The following is a 24,276-nucleotide window of genomic DNA, read 5'->3' on the forward strand; positions in this document are numbered from 1 at the left end:
TGGGCTGTGGGAGGGATCAGTAGGCGGTATTCACTGTTCTACAGGTCCCATCCCCCATGCAGGGTGAGCCAGGCTCCTGCCTCCTCCAGCTTCCCCTCCCTGCGTCCAGGGTCTGCCTGCCCGAGGGAGACAAGAGTAATGGACACAGCCAGGGCCTGGCCCAAGAGCCTTGGCTCTGGGCCCAGCACTAAGAACACTGTCCGTAAATATTTGGGGAGTGAACGGTACCCGCCCCTCCGCACACAGCCAACTCTTTTCCTGCAGCCACAGAAGGCTTACGGGAGCGGGAGGCCACGGTGTCCATCCCTCTGCCTCAGATCCGCATCAGGGATCTGCTAGGCCCTCGAGCGGGTCTGGCCACAGACAGGAACCCCATCTTCTTCGTCACCCACGGTGGTACCATTTCAGCCACGCCCCTGCCTCTATGCTCACCAGAGTCTGGCCCAGCCGGGAAACCCCAAGCCTTTACTCTCTCGACTCCAAAATCCTTTGCTGATGGGTGTTCTTTCTGAAATCTAGCTTCTGCCCTTCTGGGAGCCCTTGACTTGGTGTTGGGATGGAAGTGAGTCCTGCTCTGGCCTTTGGAGAATAAACTTCGGTCCTCGCCCTGCTCTACCGTGTCTCTTTCTGGAAGAGCTGTCTACCGGCCGTCACCCTGGCTAGAAGGGCTGAGTGCTGCTGGGAGGCTGCCCTGAGACTCTGTGGGGGGTCCCCTTCCCTGCCCCACTGGGAGCGGGAGCCTGGAGGGGGACACACAGCCCTCAACCTTCCCTGTGACCTTTCCACCCTCCCGTGGCCTCTGTCTTTTGAAGGACAACTCTGGACAACTCCCACACCAGGCAGCTGTGAATTTACCTGCTGTAGCGGGATGGCTGAAGAGTCTCAGGGGTGCTCCCTGTCCCAATTCCTAGGACCTCAGGAGAGGCCGTGGATGCAGGGCTGCTCTGGGCTGGGCTGGGGGACCGGAGCGCTGGAGTCAGGGCTGGGAAGAAGGCCTCCACATGCACTTTTCCAACCTTGCTCCCGTGTCTATGGCTCGATATCTAACCTCGTTCCATGAGCCTGCCTTGGCCCACTGTCGCGTTGTGTAATATCAGGCATGTCATTGCAGGGCTCTAGAGCTCAGTTTCCTCATCTGTAAAATGGAGGTAATAATATCACCTGCTTCATACGATTGCTTTAAGGATCAGATGAGATCATGCAGGCGGGGCACTTAGCACGGGCTAGAGACTAAGGACACAATAAACATGAACCATTATGACTGAGGCTTTTAAGACTTAAAGGCCAAGTTCTCCAAGTTCTCTCGGCCCTGAGCTCTGGGTGTGCTTCTCACGGCCTGGGGGAGGGAGGCTCTGTGGGAAATAATGTGTTCTGAGGCCACACAGACTCCCGCTCCAGCCTGGCTCTGATCAGGTCAACTTGCTCCTACCCACTATTTTTCTCCGCCCGCCAGGCTCTTGTGTGTTTCTAGATCTGGTGCCTTCTCCGGACCTCCTCCAGCCTTGCCAGGCTGGTGCCCATCCCCCTTCCAGGAAAAGGGACGTAAGCACAGCTGGGATGAATGACAGTTCCTAGCATCCTCTCCGGAAGCACCAGGGTGGTGGGGAGCTCCTGTCTGGGTCAGGGAGGGTCTGGGAATTCCTAGGGCTCGGGTGGGAGAGCCCAGGGAGGAGGGAAGCACCCCTTCCAGGAGCCAAAGAGAGGTGAGGCAGGATGGTTTTCCCCACCCCTTCCACAGTGAAGGCCACGTTCAGACCCCTGCCACCCTGCCTGCACACTTAGCGGGTGAGAAGTGGTATCTCATTGTGGGTTTGATTTGCATTTCCCTGATGACTACATCTCCTTAAGTGCTCATCTGGCCTTTTGTGTATCTTCTTTGCAGAAAAGTTTATTCACATGCGTTTTAACCACTTCGTTGGCCCCAGGTCACTAGGCTGTCCTTCCTCCTTCCCTTCTCCCCCCCACCGCAGCCTGTTCTCCCTCTAAGCCCAGCTCTAGCCAGGCCCTCCCCCCCTGCTTGAACCTTCAATGGCTCCCCATTGCTTATGGCCAAACTTGCCATACTGTGTTCTGTGAAAAGCGTTTTGGGAAAAGCAAAGAGACATTCCTCTGGAAATGGTTCTGTGGTTAAACTATGGCCATCATTTTGGGAGATGCCACAACACTCAGACGTGGTCCAAGCTTGCCAATCAATGCGTGTTAGCTCAGAGAATTCCCAAAGCTAAACCAACAAACAAACATAAACAATCCCCTCCCGGACCCAGAATTTCCCCCAATGAATATGATGTTAGATTCACACCCTGCCTGTGTTTCCTTTTTCTTTACAATTTTTTGAGATACAAGTCGGGTATCATAAAGATTCAGTCATACTGTAATGTGTATTAATGCTTCATTCCTTTTTGTGGCCAAATAATAGTCCCCTGTGTGGATGTGATCCATTTTGTTTGTTCATCAGTTGGCGGACATTTGGGTGAGTTTTACTTTGGGGCTGTTACGAATAATGCTGCCACGAACAGTCGCATACAAGTTTTTGTGCAGACATATGTGTTCATCTCTCCTGGGTATATACCAGGGAGTGGAATTGCTGGGTCAAATGGTGAGTCTATGTTTAGCTCTTTGAGAAAATGCCAGACTATTTTTTGAAGCAATCACATCATTTAACGTTCCCACCAGCCATGCCCAAGGGCTCCGAATTCTCTGCGCCTTCATCGACACTTATTTATTTGACTTTTTGGTTCAAGCCATCCTCGGGAGTATAAAGTGATATCTCATTGTGGGTTTTTTTTTTTTTAAGTGTCTATTTATTTTTGAGAGAGAGGCAGACAATGCGAGTGGGGGAGGGCAGAGAGGGAGAGAGGGAGACACAGAATCCGAAGCAGGCTCCAGGCTCTGAGCTGTCAGCGCAGAGCCCAACACGGGGCTCGATCTCATGAACTGTGAGATCATGGCCTGAGCCAAAGTCGGATGCTTAAACGACTGAGCCACCCAGGTGCCCCTCACTGTGGTTTTGATTTGCATTTCCCTAATGATTAGTGATGTTGAGCATCTTTTTATAGGCTTGTTGGCCATCTGTATGTCTTGTTTAGAAAAATTTCTATTCAGATCCTTTGCCCATTAAAAAAATTTTTTTAAGTTTATTTATTTATTTTGAGAGAGAGAGAGAGAAAGAGGGAGAGAGAACATCCATGCACAGAGAGAGGGAGGGAGAGAGAGAGAATCCCAAGCAGCCTCTGCACCATCAGCACGGAGCCCAATGCCAGGCTCGAACTCACAAACTGAGATCATGACTTGAGCCGTAATCAAGAGTTGGCCACTTAACCAATGAGCCACCCAGGCGCCCCAATCCTTTGCCCATTTTTAAGCTTGCCTTTTTCTTATTGGGTTGTAAGAGTTCTTTATATATTCTAGAAACCAATCTCTTATCAGATTTATGATTTAGAAATATTTTATTCCATTCTATGGTTTATCTTTTTGCTTTCGTGAAGGGGTCCTTTGAAGCACAGAAGTTTTCAATTGTGATGAAGTTCAGTGTCTTAGTCCGTTCGGGCTCCTGCGACAAAATACCACAGAGTGGGTAGATTATAAACAACAGACGTTTATTCTGGAGGCTGGAAGTCAAAGATCAGGGCACAACAACAGTCAGGTGAGGACGCTCTTCAGGTTGCAGACTTTTCCCTGTATCCTCACATGAGGCTGGGGGTTTCTGGGGAGCTTCTTTTTATAAGGGCACTGATCCCAATCCTGAAGCTCTGACCTCCCGACCTAATCACCCCTCAAAGGCCCCACCTCCACCTTGGAGATCAGCACTGTCACATACAGATGTGGTAGGGAGGGGGACGGGCCTAAACATTGAGACCACGGCATTGGGTTTGCCTATATTTTCTTTTGCTGCTTCCCTTGGTCACATCTGAGAATCCATTGCCAAATCCAAGATCACGAAGATTTACCCCTCTGCTTTCTCCTAAGAGTTTTTGGTTTAGCTCTTGTATTTAGATTGTTGATCTGTTTTGAGTTAATTTTTGTACCTGATCTGAAGTAGGGGTCCAGCTTTATTCTTTTGCAGGTGGACATCCAGTCATCCTGTCCTCTCCCCCATCCCCCACCCCTTAAATATTTATATATATATATATTTTTTTTTTAATTTTTATTTTTTTAACGTTTATTTATTTTTGAGACAGAGAGAGACAGAGCATGAATGCGGGAGGGGCAGAGAGAGAGGGAGACACAGAATCGGAAGCAGGCTCCAGGCTCTGAGCCGTCAGCCCAGAGCCCGACGCGGGGCTTGAACTCACAGACTGCGAGATCGTGACCTGAGTTGAAGTCGGACGCCTAACCGACTGAGCCACCCAGGCGCCCCTATTTTTAAATTTTTTAATTTTATTTATTTTTGAGGGAGGGAGGGAGGGGGAGAGAGAGAGAGAGAGTGAGAGAGAGAATGTGAGCGGAGGAGGGGCAGAGAGAGAGAGGGAGACACAGAATCCGAAGCAGGTTCCAGGCTCTGGGCTGTCAGCCCAGAGCCCACCGTGGGGCTCGAACTCGCGTACCACGAGATCATGACCTGAGCCGGAGTCGGACGCTTAATTGACTGAGCCACCCGGGTGCCCTGAAATATTTATAAAATATCCAGTACCGGCTCATGGAATTCTGGGGAGCAGCAGTTGGGAAATGCCAACCTACAGGATCAGATCCAAGTTTCTTAGCCTGACCAAAGCCGCTCACCATCTGCACCCAACTTACCTCTTCCCTCTTAGTCTGGACGGGTCTCTTGGTGCTCCTCGGCAGTACTGGATTTTCCCGCCTCTGTATCTAAGCACACGCTGTTCTGATGCTTCCCGCCACCCCTACCCCTGCACCCACACAGCAGCCCCCTTTGTCTGCTGGAGTTCGCTCGCCTTCTAAGGAACGGGAAGAGCTAAGACTTGTTGGGCGCCTGCTGTGTACTATTTCCCTAAACAACTTATTTGTATTATCCCATTTAATTTTTACAATAACCCTATGAAGTATATCCTCCTATCATCTCCACCTTACAGATGAGGAAGTTCCAAGTTCAACGTGAGTAAGTCACTTGCCCAGGGTTACTCAGTGAGCAGGTCTTGGAGGGAGAATCTGAACCCAGGCCATCTGACCCCAGAGTCCCTGCTCAAGAGGGGGACCCGTCACTATCCCCCCACAAGCTTTGCCGATTGCCGCCACTCTGCCCCCTGCCTCATTAGTACCAAAGTATATTTCTCGGGATCTACGATGTATTTCACTGAGATAACAAATTAGCGAGTGAGTAAAAGAATGAATAGAACTGCATTGTCAGAGCTGGAAGGGACCCAAGCGATGGTGCACATTCCAGGATAACAGCTTGATCTGATGGATAGGGACGTTCTGAGACTCGTCCAGGGTCACGAGGCGGGGCAGAAACCGTGTCCGGACCCGGCCTCTTCACCTCCAGCCTCGCAGTTTGGACGGCACACCTGCTGTACCTCCTTTCGACACACATTTATTGAGCGCCTTCTCTGTGCGAGGCCCCAGTCTGAGCTCCATCCGAGACAAACAGGATGAGACCCCTGGGATCTCTATCTCTCCTCCCAGGACAGGGGGGGCTTAGGCCTGGCAGGGCTCCTCCTGGGCTTCAAGACCCTCCTGGTCCACCCCTGCCTCCCCCCATGTAGGGCCATCCCTGGGCTCTGGCCCAGCTTTCTCTGTTCTCTTGCAGGGAGAAGCCTCAAAGGGAGGCGGCAGTTGGCCAGGGGCACAGGGCGGGCCGGGAGGAAGGACCCTGGGTCCGGTTCATTTCCTGGCACCCTTGTTTGCCGCGTGCCCCTGGCTTCTGGTGGCTGTTTCCACCCCACCCACAGCCTCCCTGGATGCAGGGGCAGCTGGCCAGAGTCTGGAATTCTCCCACCATCCTCGGCCCGGCCCTCCCCTCAGAGCCCAGCAGATCAGGACTAGAATCCTGCTCCCCTCTGGAATGGTGTGACCTTGGGCATGTCACTTTGTCAGTCCGGGGCTTAGCTTCCTTCTGGAAAAGCAGATTACAGGACTGACCTCACAGGCTCCTCATGAAAAATAAAGGTCGCAATCTACATAAAGAGCTTGGCGCAATGAGACTCCCCGTGAAATCTGTCACCCCTCTTCTCAGCCTAGCTCTCCCCATTTTCCTCCTCCAGGAAGAATTCCAGGATGCCCACTCTCCACCGGTCCCCATCTCTGTGTTGGAGTCCCACTCTGAGCCCCGGGGAAGGCCAGCCAGGCTCCTCTGTGATGGGGGTTCCCGAGGGGCTGATACCTCCACTAGCTCTTGGGGGTCCATTTCCCAGGCACAGAAACGTCCACACACCGCAATGAATGGAGCCGAAGGGAACCCACAAAGGAGCACTGCGATTTGTTTGATGGACCAGAGAAGCTTCAATCTGAGGCATATCACTGACCTCCACTCCCAGCAGAGCAGTGTCGTAGGAGCTATGGGCAGGGTGGAGAGAGAGGGGGGCGGTCTGGGCTTGCCTTCTCTGAGAGTCAGGGCTGTTGGGAGCCCTGTCGTCACCCCCCCCCCCCACCATCTCAATAAAAAAAAAAAACAAAAAACATTTATTGGCCTATTGACTCTGCGGCGGGCCCTGTGCACGTTCTTATCTACTCTCCACAACGACTCTAGGGTTAGAGTGCAGTTATTAGCTCCAGTGCGGACAGAGAGACTGAGTCACAGAGAGCTTAAGCAACTTCGCCCCAGCTAATAAGTGACATATGGCCCAATATGGCGAGCGCTCTATCCGAGGGAAAAACAGGGCTGTGCCAGAGCAGAAATCATCCGTTGAGGCCCGGGTTGCTGGGAGAGGGCCTCAATTGGCCTTGATGGAAGGGGAGCTGTCGATGGGCAGGAAGATGCTGGCATGTTGCTTTCAGGCACTCTGGGCAAAGGTCTCAAGAAAGGGGCGAGCAGGATTTGGGGGATGATCTCCCTCCCCCACGGGCTGGAGCCAGGGGGAAAGGATGGGAGTGGAGGGTGCAAGGACCAAAGGGAAGCAGGTGGTCGTGGAGGAACCTCAAGCCCCGGGCTGAGCAGTGAGTCGTCTAAGGTTAGTTTTGAATAGGGTCAGGGTAGTAAAGCCCGGGGGCCAGGTAATGATTGTCCAAGGGAAGAGAAGGGAAGGGCACAGGGGGTGGTCCCATGCCAGGTGCGCCTCAGGTATGATCTCAGTTATGTCCCAACTATTCCCAGAGTTGGGCATGACCGTCACCTCTTTGCAAAGAAATGAGGGTCAGAGATGACTAAAGGTGAGTCAGAGGCTGATGCGCGTTGGGGTAGGGGCTCCACTGCCCGGCACACTGGCAGCAAGGACAGCTGTGCATTGTTCGGACGTCTAAGGGTGTGTGTGGGGGCAGAGAAGAGGGTAGGCAGGGAATGAATGAAGCGGGGGCCTCTGGGGTGGTAACCAAGAGAGTTAGAACAAGAAGGGGGCCAGAGGGAAGAAAGGACAGAGCTGAGGCCTGGAGTCCAGGGTGCAGGTGGTGAGAGACCCTGGGAACTATCTCAGGGGAGCCTGCTGCGGGCCAAGCCTGACCCCAAGGAGCCCGGTTGACATCCAAGCTGAGGCTAGTGCTTCTGGGGAAAGGCCTCTAGGATCATCCCTCTGCCGGAAGGTTTGGAGCGCGCCACTTTGGGGGGCCCTCCCGGACTCTGGCCTTGTGTGCCTCTACCCCTGTCCCGGGGCCTCTGGCAGATCGCCGAACATACCTCCACCTAGGAGGCCCCGGAGGTCCCGCGGACTCGCCAGCTACTGGCTACTGACCTCTCCCCGCATCCCCTGCACCGACGCGCCACCAGCTCCTGCCCCCGCCCTCATCCACGTATCTCTCACGTCCATGTACATCTCTGAAGCATGGCAGGTCCTCGTCCTTTCTCGGGTCCATCCCTGCATCCACCCCGGATCGGTCTTTTGAAGCCGCAAAGGCTCTCGGCTCACTCCCAGGGGTGAGTGAACCCAGCTGTTGCCTTCAGTTCCAAGGCCGGCAAGCCGAAGCCTTTCCTGAGCGTGTCCCTTGCAGCCTCTGTGATTGCTGCCCGGCTGCCCCGCCCGTGGCCCCTCGCTGGGCCCGTGTCCCTGTGCACATCTGGTTGTCTCCCCCCACCCCACCGCCCACACCGTACCCCTGAGTTCCATCTCATTCGGCAGTCCAGATGGGCTGTGCCCGCGCTCCGCCTCCGAGCCACGGTCAGGAGTGCTGCCCAGAGCAGTTCTGCCACCGAGGAGTGGCCGTGACGTCCCCCAAGCCCTTACAACTCTTCTTCCCATCAGAGGAGCCCAGGACAAGGCAGGGAAGGGACCTGCAGAGGGAAAAGCCCAAGACTCGGGGGGCACTGTTTTGCAGGAAAGTGAAATCCCTTCTTCACTGCCCATCATGCTAACTGGGAACCAGTAAGGACAGTGCCAGGGGCCTGCCTGCCACCCCCCTCCATTAAATCATTCTCTGTCCCAGCCCTGGCCTCTTCCCTCCCTCCCCCTACCTTCCTGCTGCCTGAATCATTTATAACCCAGGGCCCTGGGCTCTGTGGGAGATGCGGTAACATCCTGCCCCATCCCTGCCAGGGAGCCCACGTGCTACCCTGCCAGGTGAGCTCCCTGCCTTTTAATAAGAACGTTCAGGAGACAAGGCCTTAGGGCAACAGGAAGGTTGCCTCATGGTGAGAATTTTTGTGATCCTGGCAGGAAAGGAGAGCGCCCGTTATGAGGAGGGGAATTTCTGGTGCCTCCCAGGTCAAACTCCAGAGGGGTGCTCTGCCTTGCACATCAGGCTCGGGGTCCTGAGAGCAGAATTTGTTCCCGTCCCCACCCCCACCCCGTGCCCCCTGGCTCACCAAAACTTGCAAGCGCATTTCAGATCAGGGGCAGCTGGCGTCACTGCCCTTCCACTCACGGGTGAGGTCCGCAGTGAGGGCTGGGGGGTGGAGTGCTTGGATGAGGGGCACAGGCAGGGAGAAGGCTGCAACCTGTGTTACTCAGGGCCCGGCTGGGTCTGCAGTGGGTGGGGAGGAGGAAGTGAGTCAGTGGGCACAGCAATTCATGCCTCAGAATTCTGACTTTCCTTTTCAACCCACTGAGCCAAGACATTTGTCCCAACAGGATCCCAGGGTGGGGGAGGGGACAGGAGCAAGAGGATATTTACGAGACCGAGCTGGCCTCTCACTCACCTCTACTGTGTTCTCTGATTTAGGCCCATACGGAGCATGTGGCCAACTGATTTCAGCTGGACACACGGTGGCTGAAGACGCACTGCCACGTGTGAGTGACCGTCACGGGTGCTGGGAATACAAGTGTAATCAACAAGGCAGCACAACTATCTCGTAGTGAGCGACTTCTGGGCCTCAGCTCTACTGTTTTCCACCAAACCTGTGCGTCGGGTTTCTATAATCACACTGCAAGCCCAGACTGGAAGTCACCGTAAGGCCTGGAAGATTCAAGAGTGACTGCGTGGCACCCCCATTGCCCGTCCACCACCCCCCTCCCCAGCCCTAAAATACAATATGGTACAGACTTAGGCTGTTTACATTTGAGAGCTCTCTGAATGTGGGGTCAAGGTGAAAGCTCGAATAGGGGGTCAAGGTGAAGGCCTCCCTGGAAGATGTTCTGGTTCGTCTCTGACACCCCTGGAGGTTCTCAGCTCTGTGCCAGGCCATCGTAGGTTGTCAACGAATGTTTGAGGCTGACAGATTCTGAGGCGGGGACCAGGCGCCTGCCGGTATCTAGGTCACAGGAGAAAGGAAATCTGATAAACCCATTCATGCTTCACGGCTCCTCCCTCCCTCCTCAGTAATTTGCATTTCCAATTCAGATCAGAGATAGAGACCTGAGTCTTAATTCAATAGCAGAGATCTCATCCACTTAGTTCAACAAATATTAGGAGCCTTAGGACACACGGGATGCCGGCGAGGGAATAATGAGAGATCTCCTCCAGCCCTTTCGTTGCACAGATGGGGAAATCGAGGCTCGGAGGAGGAAAGTAACTTGCCCAAGGTGAGAAGGCCGAAAAGAGCCTGCACTCAACACACACACGGCACCCCAGTTCTGCTCCACCTCTCTCCCCAGCTGCCTGTGCACACCCCATCTGCGTGCTGACCTTCCTGGGAGGACTGAGCAAGCCTGGGGCTCTGGGCGAGCGAGATGGGGTCGGGGGTGGTCACCCAGAGGAAGGCTAGCGCAAACCCAGCAAGCGCTAAATAAACCGAGGCGCCTTTATAGAATCTTGACGTTGTCATTGTTGCGACTGAGGAAATTTCACCCCAAACCAGGCCCCGGCTCTTCTGCCCTCTTCTGTCCCGAGGCCCCCGTCTTGCTAGTCCTTCCCTTCTCCCTTGTCCAGATACTCCTCCTCCAAGAAGCCTCCCTGCCTTTACAGCACAACCCACAGTTGGCTTGTTGCCAGGCTCCCCCAGAGGCAGACGGACCCCACCCAAGGTTTTGCTTGATCTCAAGACTGATGACGCCACACACACGCCAAGAGGGCATGAAAAGGTTTGTTATTTACATAATTGAGGTCTCTGGGGGAGAGCAGGGCTGGCGTGTGGAGCAAGGTCTGAACCAGCCAGGGAGAGCAAGGAAAGGAGATTGCCTTCTTGTGGTTGGGGAGTGAGATCAAAGTGAGCATTTGAGCAGAGAAGGCCTGACGGAGTTCAAATCCTCCATGGATGCCAAAGGAGGGAACACAGCCCCCCAGTTTTATTATCAGCTTGTCCAGGGGTGGGGCAAAGGGGAAGAGGGAGAGGGGGTGCTTGCGAGCTGTCAGCAGCCAATCAAAAACAGGACTCCGAGGGGAGCCTGGTGCGGGGGGGGGGGGGGGGCGGGGGAGGGCTCCGTCGGTTAAGCATCCCACTTTGACTCAGGTCATGATCTCACTGTTTGTGAGTGTGAGCCCTGCCTCGGGCTCACTGCTTGTCAGTACAGAGCCTACTTCCGATCCTCTGTCTCCCGTTCTCTCTCTGTCCCTCCCCTGCTTGCTCTCTCTCTCTCTCTGTCTCAAAAATAAATAAACATTTAAAAAAGTTTAAAAAATGGACTCTGGGTCCTCCTGAGGCATGTTATTCATGTGTCTCTGTTTTTCTCTACCTTTGTAGCTACTAGGGCCCCTTCTCCACAGAGCAGAGCCGACACGATAAAGTCAACTGACGAATGAGACGAAGCCGTGGATGACACATCACTGGAACCAGAGGACTTCAGAACTTTGTCATGAACTTGCGGTTTCCCTTTCTGCATCTCTCTAGCCCAGAGACCCTTCCAGTGTCCACGTCTCCTTCCATCCCTGCTCTGTCTCCCCCAGACCTATCTGACACTCCCCCACATTCCTTAGCTGGAGTTCCCCCCCTCCCAGGCGCCCTGCTCTGGCTCCCACATTCCCTCAGGATACTCCCCTAGAGTGGAAACACCATCCCTCCTCCCTTTCCTGCTCCCAGCCCTGGGATCGGACATGCTGGTCATTCCTGTTTGGGATGGCCAAAGAGATAATGCCTGGCATAGAGCCCATCTGTCATCACAGGACACTCAAAGCTGTGTCAGGTGGGACCCCTGCCCACACCAAGCGGCCACCCTGGCCCCTGCTCTCCTGGCCCTGGACATCTCCCCTCCTCCAGAAATGCAGTGGAGGACCCAGCAGCCAGCCCAAAGGGGAACAAGGTAACTGGTCATCTTCGATCCTGGTCAGCTTCTTGTTCCTTGACCTTAGATGGCCCTGTGGACGCTAGACTAGAAGGCAGACTACGGGGAGAGGCTGGGTGGCTCTGGGAGTCACAGCCCGGGAACAGATGCTGTCCTAAGGGCAGACAGGGATGGATGTCGTCTCGCAGAACATCACAGAGAATGCTGTTACTGCAGCTGCTTTCATTTAGATGCATCTGGCTGTCTGACCAACATCTGCCTGGGACTCGTCTCTTAAAGACATAGGTGTGGTCAGGGGCTTCCGGTCCTAGCTCCGACTCAAATGAGCTGTGTGACCTTGGACATCCAGACTCCCTCATAAGTCAAGTGAGGATGATAATCCTGATTTCACAGAGAGGCCAGGAGGGTGAAATAAAAGTCTGCACGTGAAATGATTCATAAACTATAACGTGCAAGTCCCTTTCCAGCCTCTGAATCTAATTTTGTACTCCCAGCTCTTTATTCCCCTCCTTAAAGAGGGGTCCAAATTGTACAGGCTTCAGGCTCCCCCCCCCCGCCAAACCTAGAGCTTCCCCAAGTATTGTACAAATGTTAATGATTAGCATAAGTGGTCAAGGAGGACTCTGAGGCCAGATAATATAGGATTAAAATCCGAGCTGTGTGGTCTTCACCATGTTGCTTAACCTCTCTGAGCCTCGGTTGCCTCATCTTAAAACAGATTATCTTCGAAGATTGTTGCAAAGCTTTAATCTAATAATCTTTGTAGGGGCACCTGGGTGGCTCAGTCGATCGGGCGTCCGACTTCAGCTCAGGTCACGATCTCACGGTTCGTGAGTTCGAGCCCCGCGTCGGGCTCTGGGCTGATGGCTCGGAGCTTGGAGCCTGCTTCCGATTCTGTGTCTCCCTCTCTGTCTGCCCCTCCCCCGTTCATGCTCTGTCTCTCTCTGTCCCAAAAATAAATAAATGTTAAAAAAAAATTTAATAATCTTTGTAAAGCACTTAGCATAGTTCCTGCTGCATGAGCATTTGCTACATAGTAGTTTTCTTCTTACTATTATACACTCTCAGAGATAGGCCCTCTAAGTCAAATTTCAAGAGAGCGAGTGCTGAGGCCTGAATTTCTGGGCCAAAATAAGAACGTTCCTTCAGCCTGGAGAAAAGAATGCTCAGCGGAAGTGGGTCTTTGTGCTTCAATATGAGAAATCTGAGTCAGATTCAAGAAAGTAGATAGTGACCTCTTGAAGTTCCCTTTCGGTTAGATTCTTCTGAGGATAACGAGACCTTTGGGCCCCGCCCACCTACCTCCACCTGGCACCACCCATCACGCACCTATGGGGGCTCTGTCCCCGCCCAGTCTCCAAACACTCCGTCTGAGCCCGGGTAGGAGAAGGAGACCTTTGGGATTCTGCTGGGCTGGGCCCTGAAGGCAGGAGTGGATGAGATACGCGTACGGTCTGGGCCCAGCTCCCTGGCCACACAGTGCGTTCTAAGGAGAAGGGACTCATTTCCACCCCGACGAGCTTATAAGGGAGACGAGAAGGCTCAGCCCTTTGGAGGAACTGCTGTCTTGTGGCTTTACTACAACTAGCAATGCTTGGTTATTACCACTGCTAAATATCCGTCTGGCTTTGCTGAGGGACCACTCCCACCCGGATCAGGGTGGGCGAGGGCGGGTAGGCAAGAGAAATCAATCTCGACAAGGACAGCGAAGGGCCTGGGTGCGAGGAAGAACGCCCAGAGACCGCCAGCCGCCTCTCGGGGACTCACAGCGCCGCGGAGGCGAGCCGGGCGCATTCCAGCCAGCGGCGCGCGGACGTCGGTTCCCAGATACGCCAACGCCGGGGCTCTCCAGCCGGGCCCGCAGAGGTGGCCGCGCCTGGAACTGCCTTTCCAGCAGCAGTAGCAACCCGAGCAAAGCGGCCGGACAAATCCCACCCCCGGCCCCGCCCGTCCAATCCATCTTGCTCGGGCTTGGGGGTGGGGGTGGGGGGCGGTGACGCTTCTTGGGAGAAGCATGGGGCGGAGAAGGGAAATCCAAGTCTTTGGGGGCTCCCGACAGGTGTTTGGGGCAGAAGGCGGAGCCTGGTGAGGGAGGATGAGGAGGGAGGGGCGATGCTGCCCCTTTAAGAGGCGGTGGCGGAGCCGGGACCTTTTCTCTTTCCCCGGAAGGAAAGCGGAGCCCCGGCTGGGCGCGCAAGGTGGGGAGGTGCGGGCTTGGGCGTGGGGAGGCGGGGCGCGCGCGGAGGGAACCCCTCCCTCCGGTCTTCCTTGCGGTCCACCGGTCTGCGTGCCCAGAGCCGCCGCCGAGCCGGGATCGAGGGCCACAGTGCGGCCAAGGGGGCGCGGCCAGGACCAGCTGGGGGCAGGGTGCCCTGGGCGGTGGGGGGTGGGGGGGCGGTGACCCGGCGGCCGGGCAGGCGGGAGAACCGACCCACGAACCTCGGAGAGGAATCTGAGAGCGCAGACCCTGAGAGGACGTGAGACTGACCGGGGCCGGGGGCCAGAAACTTAGCGCGGCGCTGCGGCGCTCAACGACGCGGCCCGCGCGACTGTTCTGCGGTGGCGCGGGCAGCAGGTGAACAGGTCCTCACTCCCAGCTCCGCACCCTCACGCGCTGTCGCCCCGGCCCCCGCTCCCGCTCGCAGCCATGGGCCTCGGCCCCCGCCGCGCCGCCTGCGTCCCGCGCCCGATGCTCTGCGCGCTCGCCTTGATGGTGGCCGCCGGGGGCCGTGTCGCCTCCGCCTTCAACCTGGACACCCGATTCCTGGTGGTGAAGGAGGCCAGGAACCCGGGCAGCCTCTTCGGCTACTCGGTCGCCCTCCATCGGCAGACGGAGCGGCAGCAGCGCTACCTGTAAGTGAGGCTGGCGGGGGTGGGGTGGGAGGGAGGGTGTGCGCAGGGTGCGCGGATCCTTAGCCGAGGCGCAGCCGGGCTTCCAGGCCCGCGGGGCCGCCGCCGGCTCTAGGGAGCCGGGATTAAGGGGGCGGAGACCCGGGCAGCCCTTCTGTTGCCAAGGTCTGGCGGGAAGTGGAGGGGTTGGGTAGGGGATGGGGTCGGTAATCACTGGCAAGTGCTGACCGGGCCAGAACCTGCCTAAACTCAGCCCCTGGGCTCTTCACACCTCTCTTGATTAGAAGTGGGATCCCCGTTTCCTGGGCACCCTCCCATTCTGTAAACCGAGGACCTCATGTACCGAATATTTCTCTCCAGGGCTGGGACCTGGGGAAAATAAACACCTAGTGGATCCCTCTTCCCCCGTTCCTGGGAAGAACCCGTGGGCGTATGTATTTAAGCCCTCCCGGGCCTTTATACCTCGCATTTTAGTCGGCCGGCCATGCCAGCCACACCCTCCCTCTGCAGAGCCGGACTGGAGGGCCTCCTCAGCTGCTGGGCAGTTGCTGGGTGAAGTGATGGGCCAGTGTGGGCGTTTGGAGCTGTCCAGGAGCTCCCTCTGACCCCTTGAGGATGGGGAAGTCGAGGGAGCTGTCCCACCTCCTGCTTGGTCTCCCGCTCTCCAAGCCACCCCCAGCAGGGACGCCCTCCCACCAGACATCTTCCCTGCATTCCACAGATTCATGTTGAATCTTCAACCCTGAGTGTGTTTGTTTTGGTTTGAAGAGGGAAAGAGTGTTTTTCTCTTCTGGTCGCCTTCCCCAACAGCTGTAAGGAGAAGGAGGGGGAACAGCTAGCCACAGGGGAGAGGAGAGAAGGAGATTGCATCCAGCTGTTTGTGTTTCCTCCCCCCATCCCCCCTGCCGTGGTGCACACTCGCGTCTAGAGGGGCGTGTGCAGGTGCTGGGGTTGGCATTTGGGAGAGAAAGGCAGCTGGTGCAGGGGAGGCCACCCCAGGAGGGAAAGAGTTATGACAGGTGGCAGCCCCCCCCCCCACCTCTTTGGGCTGGGGGACCTGCCAGACATCTACCCCCACCTGGTGTCCAACTCCAGCTGAGCGAGAGGACATAGGCACATACAGGGTGTTATTGAAGCCTTTCCCAACGCTGGCTGGAGCCTGCTACATAGTAGTAGAAACTTGAGGAAGCTTGGAATATCCAAAGTCCAAACTCTGCCCCGGCCTCAGCCTCTGCCCCTGCTGGCCCAGCCCCAGCCCAGTCTACCTACCTCCTTGGCCTCCATGTCGCTTCTGCAGGGGCCCAGTCCACCACACCCTTCCCAGCACAGCGCCAGCAACTTCGGGCTGCTCGTGGCGAGCCCTTCGTCTTTTGGAGACCCTAAGTGACCATCGGCACAAGTTTCCATATTGGTGCTCTTTCCGCCCCAGCCCCAAAAAAGATTTTCGGATTTTTCAATCCTGAATCTGCATGATATAAGGCAGCATAGTGTAAAGAGAAGATCAGGAAGGCAAGATTAAATAATGAAAAGCTGGAGTAAATAATGGATTCTGTAAGCCCCACCCCCCCACCCCACCCCCACCCCCATGTGGCCTTGGGCAAGATATTTCCCTTCTCTGGGCCAGTTTTCCCCAAAGAGGGGTTGGATCTGGATCTATATGCTCCTTCCTGCTTCTGTTGGCCTATAAGAGGCAACTTGGCATGGAGGAGAGAGAAAAGGTGCCAGAGTCCCACTGCCAGTTTCCAGTCTTGGATCTGTCACTAATATCTGAGTCTTAATTTCTCTGCATGTCAGGGGGAGAACAACATGACTTCTAGTTTGGCTTTCGTGAGATAGTGTGTATATCTCTGTGCTCTGTGAATGCCTACATCTCCAAGGAGCAGTTTAGGGCTCTTGTGCCAGAGCCGGGCCCTCACTGACCAAGATGGCTTGTGCAGAGGACCTCTACTTGTCTTCCTGGGCAGCTGGAGATGGCATTAGGTGTGCCAGGAGCCCAGAAGGTTCTAAAACGACTGCACCTTGGAGAGGCAGGTAGTTCTAGATAGAGTTCTGGGCCAGTCTCTCGGATGTCCTGTCTTTCCCGGGGGTGGCTCTGTATCTTGGCTCATCTCTCCTCCTCTCGCTGAATTCTGCCCCTTGGCCCTTGGGGAGAGCCAGCCGGGCCAGCTGGGTTTAGCTGCAGCCAGCTGTGGAGCCAGATGCGAACAGCTGCTTGAGGGGAACCGACAAGTCAAGTCTTATATTCTGTTAGCCGCAAAGCCCCTCAGGAAGGGGAGAGGTTTCATGGTCCTGAAAAAACTCTTGGCCTGGGGTTCCTAGAAGGTTTCTGGGAGATGCAGGGGCCCCTGAAAATATCATGTGTCTGTGCATTGTTCTGGGGGCAGAAGGAGGGGAGGAGCGTGGTTTTCATCATATTCTCAAAGAAGGCCTTATTCCAGAAGCGGTTAAAAACCCAGGTGTGGACCTCTTTGTTCACCTTTATCTCTGGACCGGATTTCCCCGCCTGCAACATCAGAGCTCTCTCCAACCCAGCTTTTCCCAGTCTCTGGAAGTGAGGGGTGTGGAGCAGGGCCAAGGACTAAGGACTTTGGGCTTCTTGGAGAGACGCATGAGGAGCCCGGGGGAAGCAGACGGACTATTCCTCTGGGAGATGGCCCCTGCCCCCAGCCCCCGGCACCTGCTCTGTACTTCCCTCCTGGGAATCCAGTTGTCCTGGTCTGGCCTGACCTTTGCCCTTGCCTGGAAGTGAGGAGCCTGGGGCGGAGGTGGTTGTGGCTCCCGGCAAATGAGGTCATATCTGAGGTAGGTAGGTAGGAACCAGGCTTGCCTGCTGTGCTCTCCCAAAACATGCTCTCCTAAAACATGTGTCTCCTAAAACATGTGTGCCAGACGCCTGGCAGCTTCCAAGCCTCGTGCCAGAGGAAATGGGCAGAGCAGCCGTGGCTGCGGGAGAATTCCTACACGCGTGGTACCCTCTTCCTCTGGCTCTCTCCAGTGACCAGTCCAGGCCAAGGAGGTTTAAAATTGGGCAGGAGGCAGGGGAAGACTGATCTGGTACAAAAAGAACTAGAAGGGATTTGGCCGGAGCTAAACAAAGGAGGAAGGGGATGTCTGACGCAGTGCGGGGGACTGAGGTTAGATGGCACGAAGAACACCTAAGGAATCAAATACGGAAAAAATACTAAGGAGCCAGCAAGAAGGAGATGAAATGAGAAAGACTCCTTGTTTTGGGCCAAGGCCTCTTTCTCCTGTCCTCTCTCATTGTCTCGTTGCCTCCAGCTTATTGCTTTGGTTCTTGGGCTGAGTCACCAGAAGGGAGAGGGGGCAGCGTAAGGCAGACGTAGGGGGAGGACGGAGAGGGCCACAGTTCAGCTGCCACAGGAGCGGCCTCTGGGGAGATGGCTAATTCGGGCCGCAGGATGGGCGCAGAGCTGGGATCCTGCGTCTGGGAGCTGCCCCCACCTGCACCCCGCGGGACTCAAAGGGGAGGGGGTGCCCTGCACGACCCGCTTCCCGGCCTGAGGAGTAAGGCACCGGGCCTGTGGTCTGAGTGCTGGCCCCTCTGGTTCCTCCAAGGTAACTGAAAGTTTCCCATTTGAGTCACCCCAGCGCCCCCCCCCCACCCCGAAGCCAGGGGCCTGGGAAGTTGAATCTTACAGGCGGTCTCTCTGAGCATCAGCCCACCCCAGGGCCCCCCAGGGGGCCAGCCTGGTGCCTTAACTGCTCCTGGATCCCATTCCCCAGCCTCCTCCCATTCTGCTGCTTTCTGCTTGGCTGTTGCATTAGCTTTGAACCGCTCTGGGAAGAGTGATGGGATGGGGGTGAGGAAGTGCTTTGATGGGACTTGGAGCTCGAGGGACTCCCCAGAGGCCAGGAGGGGGCTGTCTGGCTGGAGCCAAAGGAGAGGCTGAGGAGGCAGCTCTTTGAAAGCCCTTGAGAGGTCATTTCATCCATCCCCCTAGTTCCCAGAGGGCCCCAGCCCGGCTCCAGGAGAGGGGCTGTCCGATCTCCCTCCTTTCTTCTGTGCTCCCAGAGCTAGGTAAAGCGTCCCTCTAGCTTCCCTTCTCTTCTGACTGCTGCCCAGAGGGTGGGCTCGGGGGTGGTCTGGGAGGGGTCAGCTTTTGGACTCACTGATCTGGACCAGACCCAAAAGCAGGTAGCAGAGGTGCTCATTTGCATGGTATTTCACACTTCAGTTTACGTGCCAGTAAGGTCTCTCCCACACCTGGCTGTGGCTAGAGGAAGCTGGACCTGACCTTCAGCACAAGCCTTCCCCCATCCAACTCCCAGTCCTCTGGCTATAGACCCACTGGATCCCGGGCTGGGAGCCAGAGGGCCTTAAAGGGCCTCCGAGCAGGCCAAGTAGGAGCTAAAAATACTCGAAAGGGTTTGGGGGGGGGGGGGCTCCCTGTGGAATCTCTGGGAAAGGAGGGGCCTAGGATGTGGGGCTGGAATTAGGGCACCGGCCCTGCCCCACTGCCCATCAGTGGGCACAAGGCTGGTGCAGGGTGAGGGCCGAACGGGTATAGATGGCAAAGGGATTTCTTTCAATCTAGTTGCCATTCGTGCCTGGCTCTGCCTGCTCGGTACCCCAGGGGGCTAAGAGGAGGGGCCCCTCCGCCCATGCCCTCTGAGATGAGCAAAGCTAGGAGGTCACGGTCACCCGGCTCCTCAGCCACCTCACCACCCCCCCCCCCAACCCCAACAACTTGGTCAGGGCTCAGCGGGGGGCCAGCAACACCGCCACTGCATTTCTCGCCCTGGACTGCAACCGGGGCTCCCCAGGGACTCCTCGCCCACCGAGGCCTGGACCTACCCCTTCAAGGTCACGGTAGCCATCCCTCAGCCTCTACCTCCAGCCAAACCTGAGCGACCGTGCTCGAATGCCCCCCCTTAGTGATTCCACCCCCGTGGAAGTGCCACTTGGGTCCCGACCTCTGCTCCCTCTAAACCGAACTAGTCTGCTATTTGCCCTTGGTTCCAGGTCCCCTAAACCCGGTGGGGCAAAGATTCCTGGGTGCTTGGGTGGAGGGGGGACACCTGGGAGTAAGTTAAGGCCAGTCCCTGATGCCACAAGGAGTCAGACGGACAGTGCTCACGTTGGCCGTGACTTCATAGTCAGAAAGCCCTCTTGAAGAATGAACCCCTTTGTCCCCCCTCCAGGGCTGGTGGGACAGCTGCTGTCCCCATTTTACAGATGAGGCACTCACAGCTCAGAGAGGGAAAAGGAATTGCCGCACAAGGCGGAACAAACCCCGCGAGCAGGCCGTCAGGTTTTTTTTTCCCCATAGGCTGGCTGGAATGTTCCTTTCCCATGGGCTTTTGCTTCTGTCTCTCACCTGTCAGTTGCTCCGGGGGCAGATGTCCATGGGTGGTCAGGCAGCGGACTCACCGGGCACCCTCTCCGGCCCAGACAGTGGATGACTAACCGGGCCTGGCTGCCACCCTGGTACCCTGCCAGCCTTCCTGCCCGCACCTCCTAGCACTGCTCTGCTTAAAGAAGCCGCACCCCCGCCCCCAGCCACACTTCCCAGGGTGAGGTCTGAGCCCGAGGAGTGAGGTACAGGCAGAAGCCCCACCCCCTTGCCAGCACCCCCAGGCAGCGCATTCTTGACATCAGTGGGCGGAGGCACCCCAGTCCCGGCATGCCCGGGCCCTGCCCTGCCCCCTCCTTGCAGCCCTTGCTTACAGGTCCCAGGAAGGAGCTGCAGGTGGGGCCGTTGCTGTGCACCTCCAGACTCTGGCAGGAAGCCCAGAGCCCAAGTTCTGAGCCGGAAGCCTCAGGGTGATAGTGTTGCCGGGGCCAGATGGAGGGGTACCTAGGAGGTACCCCTCACCCAGAAGGCTGCGTCCATCAGGGTCTGGGAGGCGGGCCTGGCCGAATGTCCAGAGGCTGCCGGGAGATGATGCCCCAAGAGCAAGGGGGACGTAGAGCTGTCTTCTCAAACTGAGGTGCCCATGTTAGATATGCAGGTTCCAGGGCTCTACCCCCAGATGCAATTCGGACAGTCTGTGGTCGGCTGAGGGCTTTGCTGTTTTAACAAACATGCCAGAGATTTCTGATGCTGGTGGGCTAAGGACCATCTTCTGAGATCCTGCTTCCAGGCTGATCTGCCTTCCTCTCCAATAGCCACCTCTCTGGGACGGGATGGGTGGCCAGGGCCCAAAGCACCCTTGGAGGAACTTGCGGTTAGCATCCCCAAAGACGGGTTCTAGGCAGGCTGGGGGCAACGAGATTGTCCTCTCCCATCCCCACGCTGGTGCCCACTGCCAAGAACTCTGCCCTGCGGCCCCATTGTCCAAAGTGTCAGGTACCCAGCCCCCCGCACCTTGTATGCCCGTCTCAAGGTGGTGGTGGTGCCGTGTGGGGGGAGAGTAGGTATCACCCAAGTCACTTCAGGGCCCTGCTGACCTCGGCTCATCTGGCTGTGGTTTAGGGGACACTCGCTGCATTCACTCGTTACCTCCTATTCTTTGGTGCCAGCCCCTGGACCGAAGTCCTCATCGGTCTCCATCCGAAGACCCTCATTTGGAGGGGAAGGACCCAGGCCTCCAGCAGCCCACCCCACCCCTCACACGGTTTCCCCTCAGGCCCCCCGGAAGTTGACCTGTGCCAGGATTCCTCCAGACTTTCTTCCGGTCTACCTTCGCCTCAGAAGCCAAAGCATTCCTTCCAGAAGCCAGATCCGACCGTGTCACTCAGATGCCAAACATTCCTCCCCAAACCCAGATCTGCTCCTGTCACTCCCTTGTTTAGAAAAATCCTTCTGTGGTTGCCCTTTCCACCCTGTCCTCCTGTGTGGCCCCACCCCGCCCCCTGCCCCCGCTGTACTAGGGGCCTTGTGGATCCTGAGTCACCCTGCTTGCTCATACTTCCTGGCCTTTGCACATGTCACACCTTTGCCTGAAGTGCCTGCCCTCCCTCCCTTTCTTCCTGGCGACTCCTCATCGTCATCAGCACAGGCCGGGCTCCCCCTTCTGTGTGCCTCCCTGACTGCTCCCCACACTGGATCTGGGCAGATTTGCTCCCCGCTTTCGTCTCCTGAGGCACTTACTTCAGATGTCTGTTTTCTTGCCGGCCTCCCCTGCACTGGCCACTCCTGGAGGGCGGGGGCCAGCATCCATTCATCTCCTGACCCCAGATCCTGGCACACAGCCTGGCACCTGGGACCCAGCAGATGCCCTGGAAACATGGTGAACAGGGAGTTGTTTGAAGCAGGCCTTGGGGAGTCTGAGCTCGGTTTCACCAACCTCCTTGCCCCCCAGGCTCCTGGCTGGTGCTCCCCGGGACCTCGCCGTGCCTGATGGCTATACCAACCGGACCGGTGCTGTGTACCTGTGCCCGCTCACTGCCTACAAGAATGACTGTGTGCGGATGAACATCTCTGAGAAAAGTGAGGGGAAGGCGCTGGGGATCAGCGCTGGGTCAGGGGTCTGGTGGAGGGGGGTAGCACAGAGAGAATGATCTGGAGGAGCTATCAGGCTTACCTGGGCAGTTTCTAGTCCCTTCTTGTCCAGCTGGGAGGAGGGAGCTCTTAGAGGAGAGTGGGACCACATGGGATTTGTGAAGCTGAAATTAATGGCGGGCTGGGGGAGGAGCACGGGGGGGGGGGGATGCTGTCTGCAGGAGTAGAGGTCCAGAAAGACCAACCCCTGCCCTCGGAGGCTCCAGGCACAGGGAGGATGAGTGCCCCGGCTCATGATCCCTCCCATGCCGACAGGTGACCCTGATCATCACATTATTGAGGACATGTGGCTCGGGGTGACTGTGGCCAGCCAGGGCCCTGCGGGCAGAGTCCTGGTAAGTGGGTACTCACTGTCAGCTCCCCCCACCCCAGCCCTCTCCTTTATTTCCCAGCAGCTGGGGAGGGAAGCAGAGGGCAGGAGAGGGGTCTTGGGTAACTGAGCTGGGACCTTGCAGATGTCCATTTCTATGCCTGTATGTCTCCAGGGGCCTGAGTGTCCCTTCGATCCTACTCTTATGTGGCAGTGGGGTGGGGGGAGGGGTGCTGGCATGCGCCTAGGGCCTGGCATGGCTTGGGTCCTGTCTGAATCACCCACTTCCTCTCCCCCCATCCCCACCGCCACCCCTCCCCCCGGGGTGCTCACCCTTCGTGGGAACGAGCTGAGGGAACTGTGAGGAGGAAAGGGCAGAGAAGGCCTGGGGCAGTGCGGCCTGGGCCCGCTCCTTCCTGACAGGCTGCTGGCGGAAGAGGCACAGCCCTGCTGACCCCAGCTCACCCGGCTGGGGTTTGGGGGCCACTCCCTGCTGTCACTTGCCAATTCCTGGCTGCATTCTTCAGTGTCGGCCCCTGGGGGGGGGGGGGTCTCAATTTCTGAATCCCAGATAGACCGTTCTTTTTTTCATAAAAATTGATGTGAAATTTACAGACAGTGAAATGTACAGATTTTACCTTTTAGTGAGTTTTGACACATTAAACACCTGTGTCAACAGATACCCATTAAAGAAATATTTACATCACTCCGGAGAGCGTGTCCCCTTCCAATCAATCGCCACCCTCATAGTCATCCCTGTTGCAATTTCCGTTACCTTTGAACACTGTTTTAAACTCTGGGTTTGCATCAAATGTCGGAGCTTAAAACTGAGACGCCGTTTTAGAACCATGTTATGGATGGTGTGGTCTAGGATTCCATTTAAGGCAGTCCTAGATCCTGGGCCCTTCGACAATTGTCCGCTGACCCGTCTGTTCATGCCACAAATGTTTAGTGAGCACCTACTGTGTGCCACGCAGTTTGCTGGCACCAGAGGCTTAGCAGTGACTCAGGCCCATGGCTGGAAGGAGACACAGAAAGCAAGCACACGAGACCCAGGCCTAGTTCTGGATTTCACCTGACCCCTGGCTGTTTTACAAACACCTTGTTCTCATCGATTTGCCCCACAACTCTTTGTCGAGCCCCTCTAGTGTGCTGGGAGAGGGTATGACAGGGGCAGAGCAGTCTAGCGCAGTACTGAGGAGCTCAGACGCAGGAGCCTGACAGCCTTGGTTGGAGTATTCTCTGCTTCTGTCTGGGACCCGAGAGCCTGGATCCCACATCCCCTCATCCTTTCCCCTTTTCCTTTTGCCAAGATCTGTAAGCCACTCTCCCGCCCAGGACCTCCCGGCCTTCCAAAACGTGTTCCCAACCTTCAGAGCAGATTTCAAAATCCCGGAAAGGAGACCAGGTCCAGGTGTCACTGTGGGAAGAAAAACAAGCCAGGAGACCTCTTCCAAGTCCTCCCTAGCAAAGCCAGAGGTGCACAGGGCCAAGGAGACAGCGGGTCTTCGGTCCCTGCTACGGGCTCAGGCTGTGTGTGTTGCGGGGGGGTGTGTCCCCAGGTCTGCGCCCACCGCTACACCCAGGTGCTGTGGTCAGGGTCCGAGGACCAGCGACGCATGGTGGGCAAGTGCTATGTGCGGGGCAATGACCTCCAGCTGGACCCCACTGATGACTGGCAGACATACCACAATGAGATGTGTAACAGCAACACAGACTACCTGGAGACGGGCATGTGCCAGCTGGGCACCAGCGGTGGCTTCACCCAGAACACTGTGTACTTCGGCGCTCCGGGTGCCTATAACTGGAAAGGTGGGGACCAAGGGGGACGGAAGGAGGAGCACCCACTCCCAGCCAGCACCCCCCCGCCCCGGGACAGCCAGCCCAGACCCTCCCCACCAGAGGGCAAAAGAGATCTCTCTGTCCATATCGGCAATCGCCAGGACCTCTACTATTTTAAAGCGCCTACTATGTGCCAGAGGCTTTACACGTATTATGTTAAGTAATCCTAAAA

At 56.5% G+C, this 24,276-nt stretch overlaps 1 protein-coding gene and 1 long non-coding RNA gene across 6 annotated transcripts in view; one reads left to right on the forward strand and one right to left on the reverse strand.

Annotated features, from left to right (window-relative positions):
* Positions 1-3,427: 3,427 nt before the first annotated feature.
* LOC131498595 (uncharacterized) lies at positions 3,428-19,952 on the reverse strand. Of its 4 annotated transcripts, none has more exons than XR_009255492.1 (5): positions 19,826-19,952; positions 9,536-9,730; positions 9,179-9,435; positions 8,846-9,003; positions 3,428-6,450 (listed from the first exon to the last, which is right to left on the reverse strand). It is a non-coding gene; the product is annotated as an uncharacterized LOC131498595 (long non-coding RNA). The 4 variants fall into 4 exon arrangements; XR_009255493.1 differs by lacking the exon at positions 19,826-19,952 and adding an exon at positions 15,756-15,920; XR_009255491.1 differs by lacking the exon at positions 19,826-19,952 and adding an exon at positions 13,404-13,519.
* ITGA3 (integrin subunit alpha 3) overlaps positions 13,619-24,276 on the forward strand; it is a 30,184-nt gene continuing 19,526 nt past the window's right edge. For both annotated transcript variants that reach the window (XM_058706042.1, XM_058706043.1), the window contains exons 1-5: positions 13,619-13,834; positions 14,282-14,489; positions 21,753-21,880; positions 22,208-22,287; positions 23,825-24,074. In XM_058706042.1, the coding sequence (XP_058562025.1) occupies positions 13,732-13,834; positions 14,282-14,489; positions 21,753-21,880; positions 22,208-22,287; positions 23,825-24,074 (769 nt within the window). In that variant the 5' untranslated portion in view covers positions 13,619-13,731. The remainder of the gene's footprint in view (positions 13,835-14,281; positions 14,490-21,752; positions 21,881-22,207; positions 22,288-23,824; positions 24,075-24,276) is intronic.

The sequence above is a fragment of the Neofelis nebulosa genome, chromosome 16 (assembly GCF_028018385.1).
Source record: "Neofelis nebulosa isolate mNeoNeb1 chromosome 16, mNeoNeb1.pri, whole genome shotgun sequence".
NCBI classification, from domain to species: domain Eukaryota; kingdom Metazoa; phylum Chordata; class Mammalia; order Carnivora; family Felidae; genus Neofelis; species Neofelis nebulosa.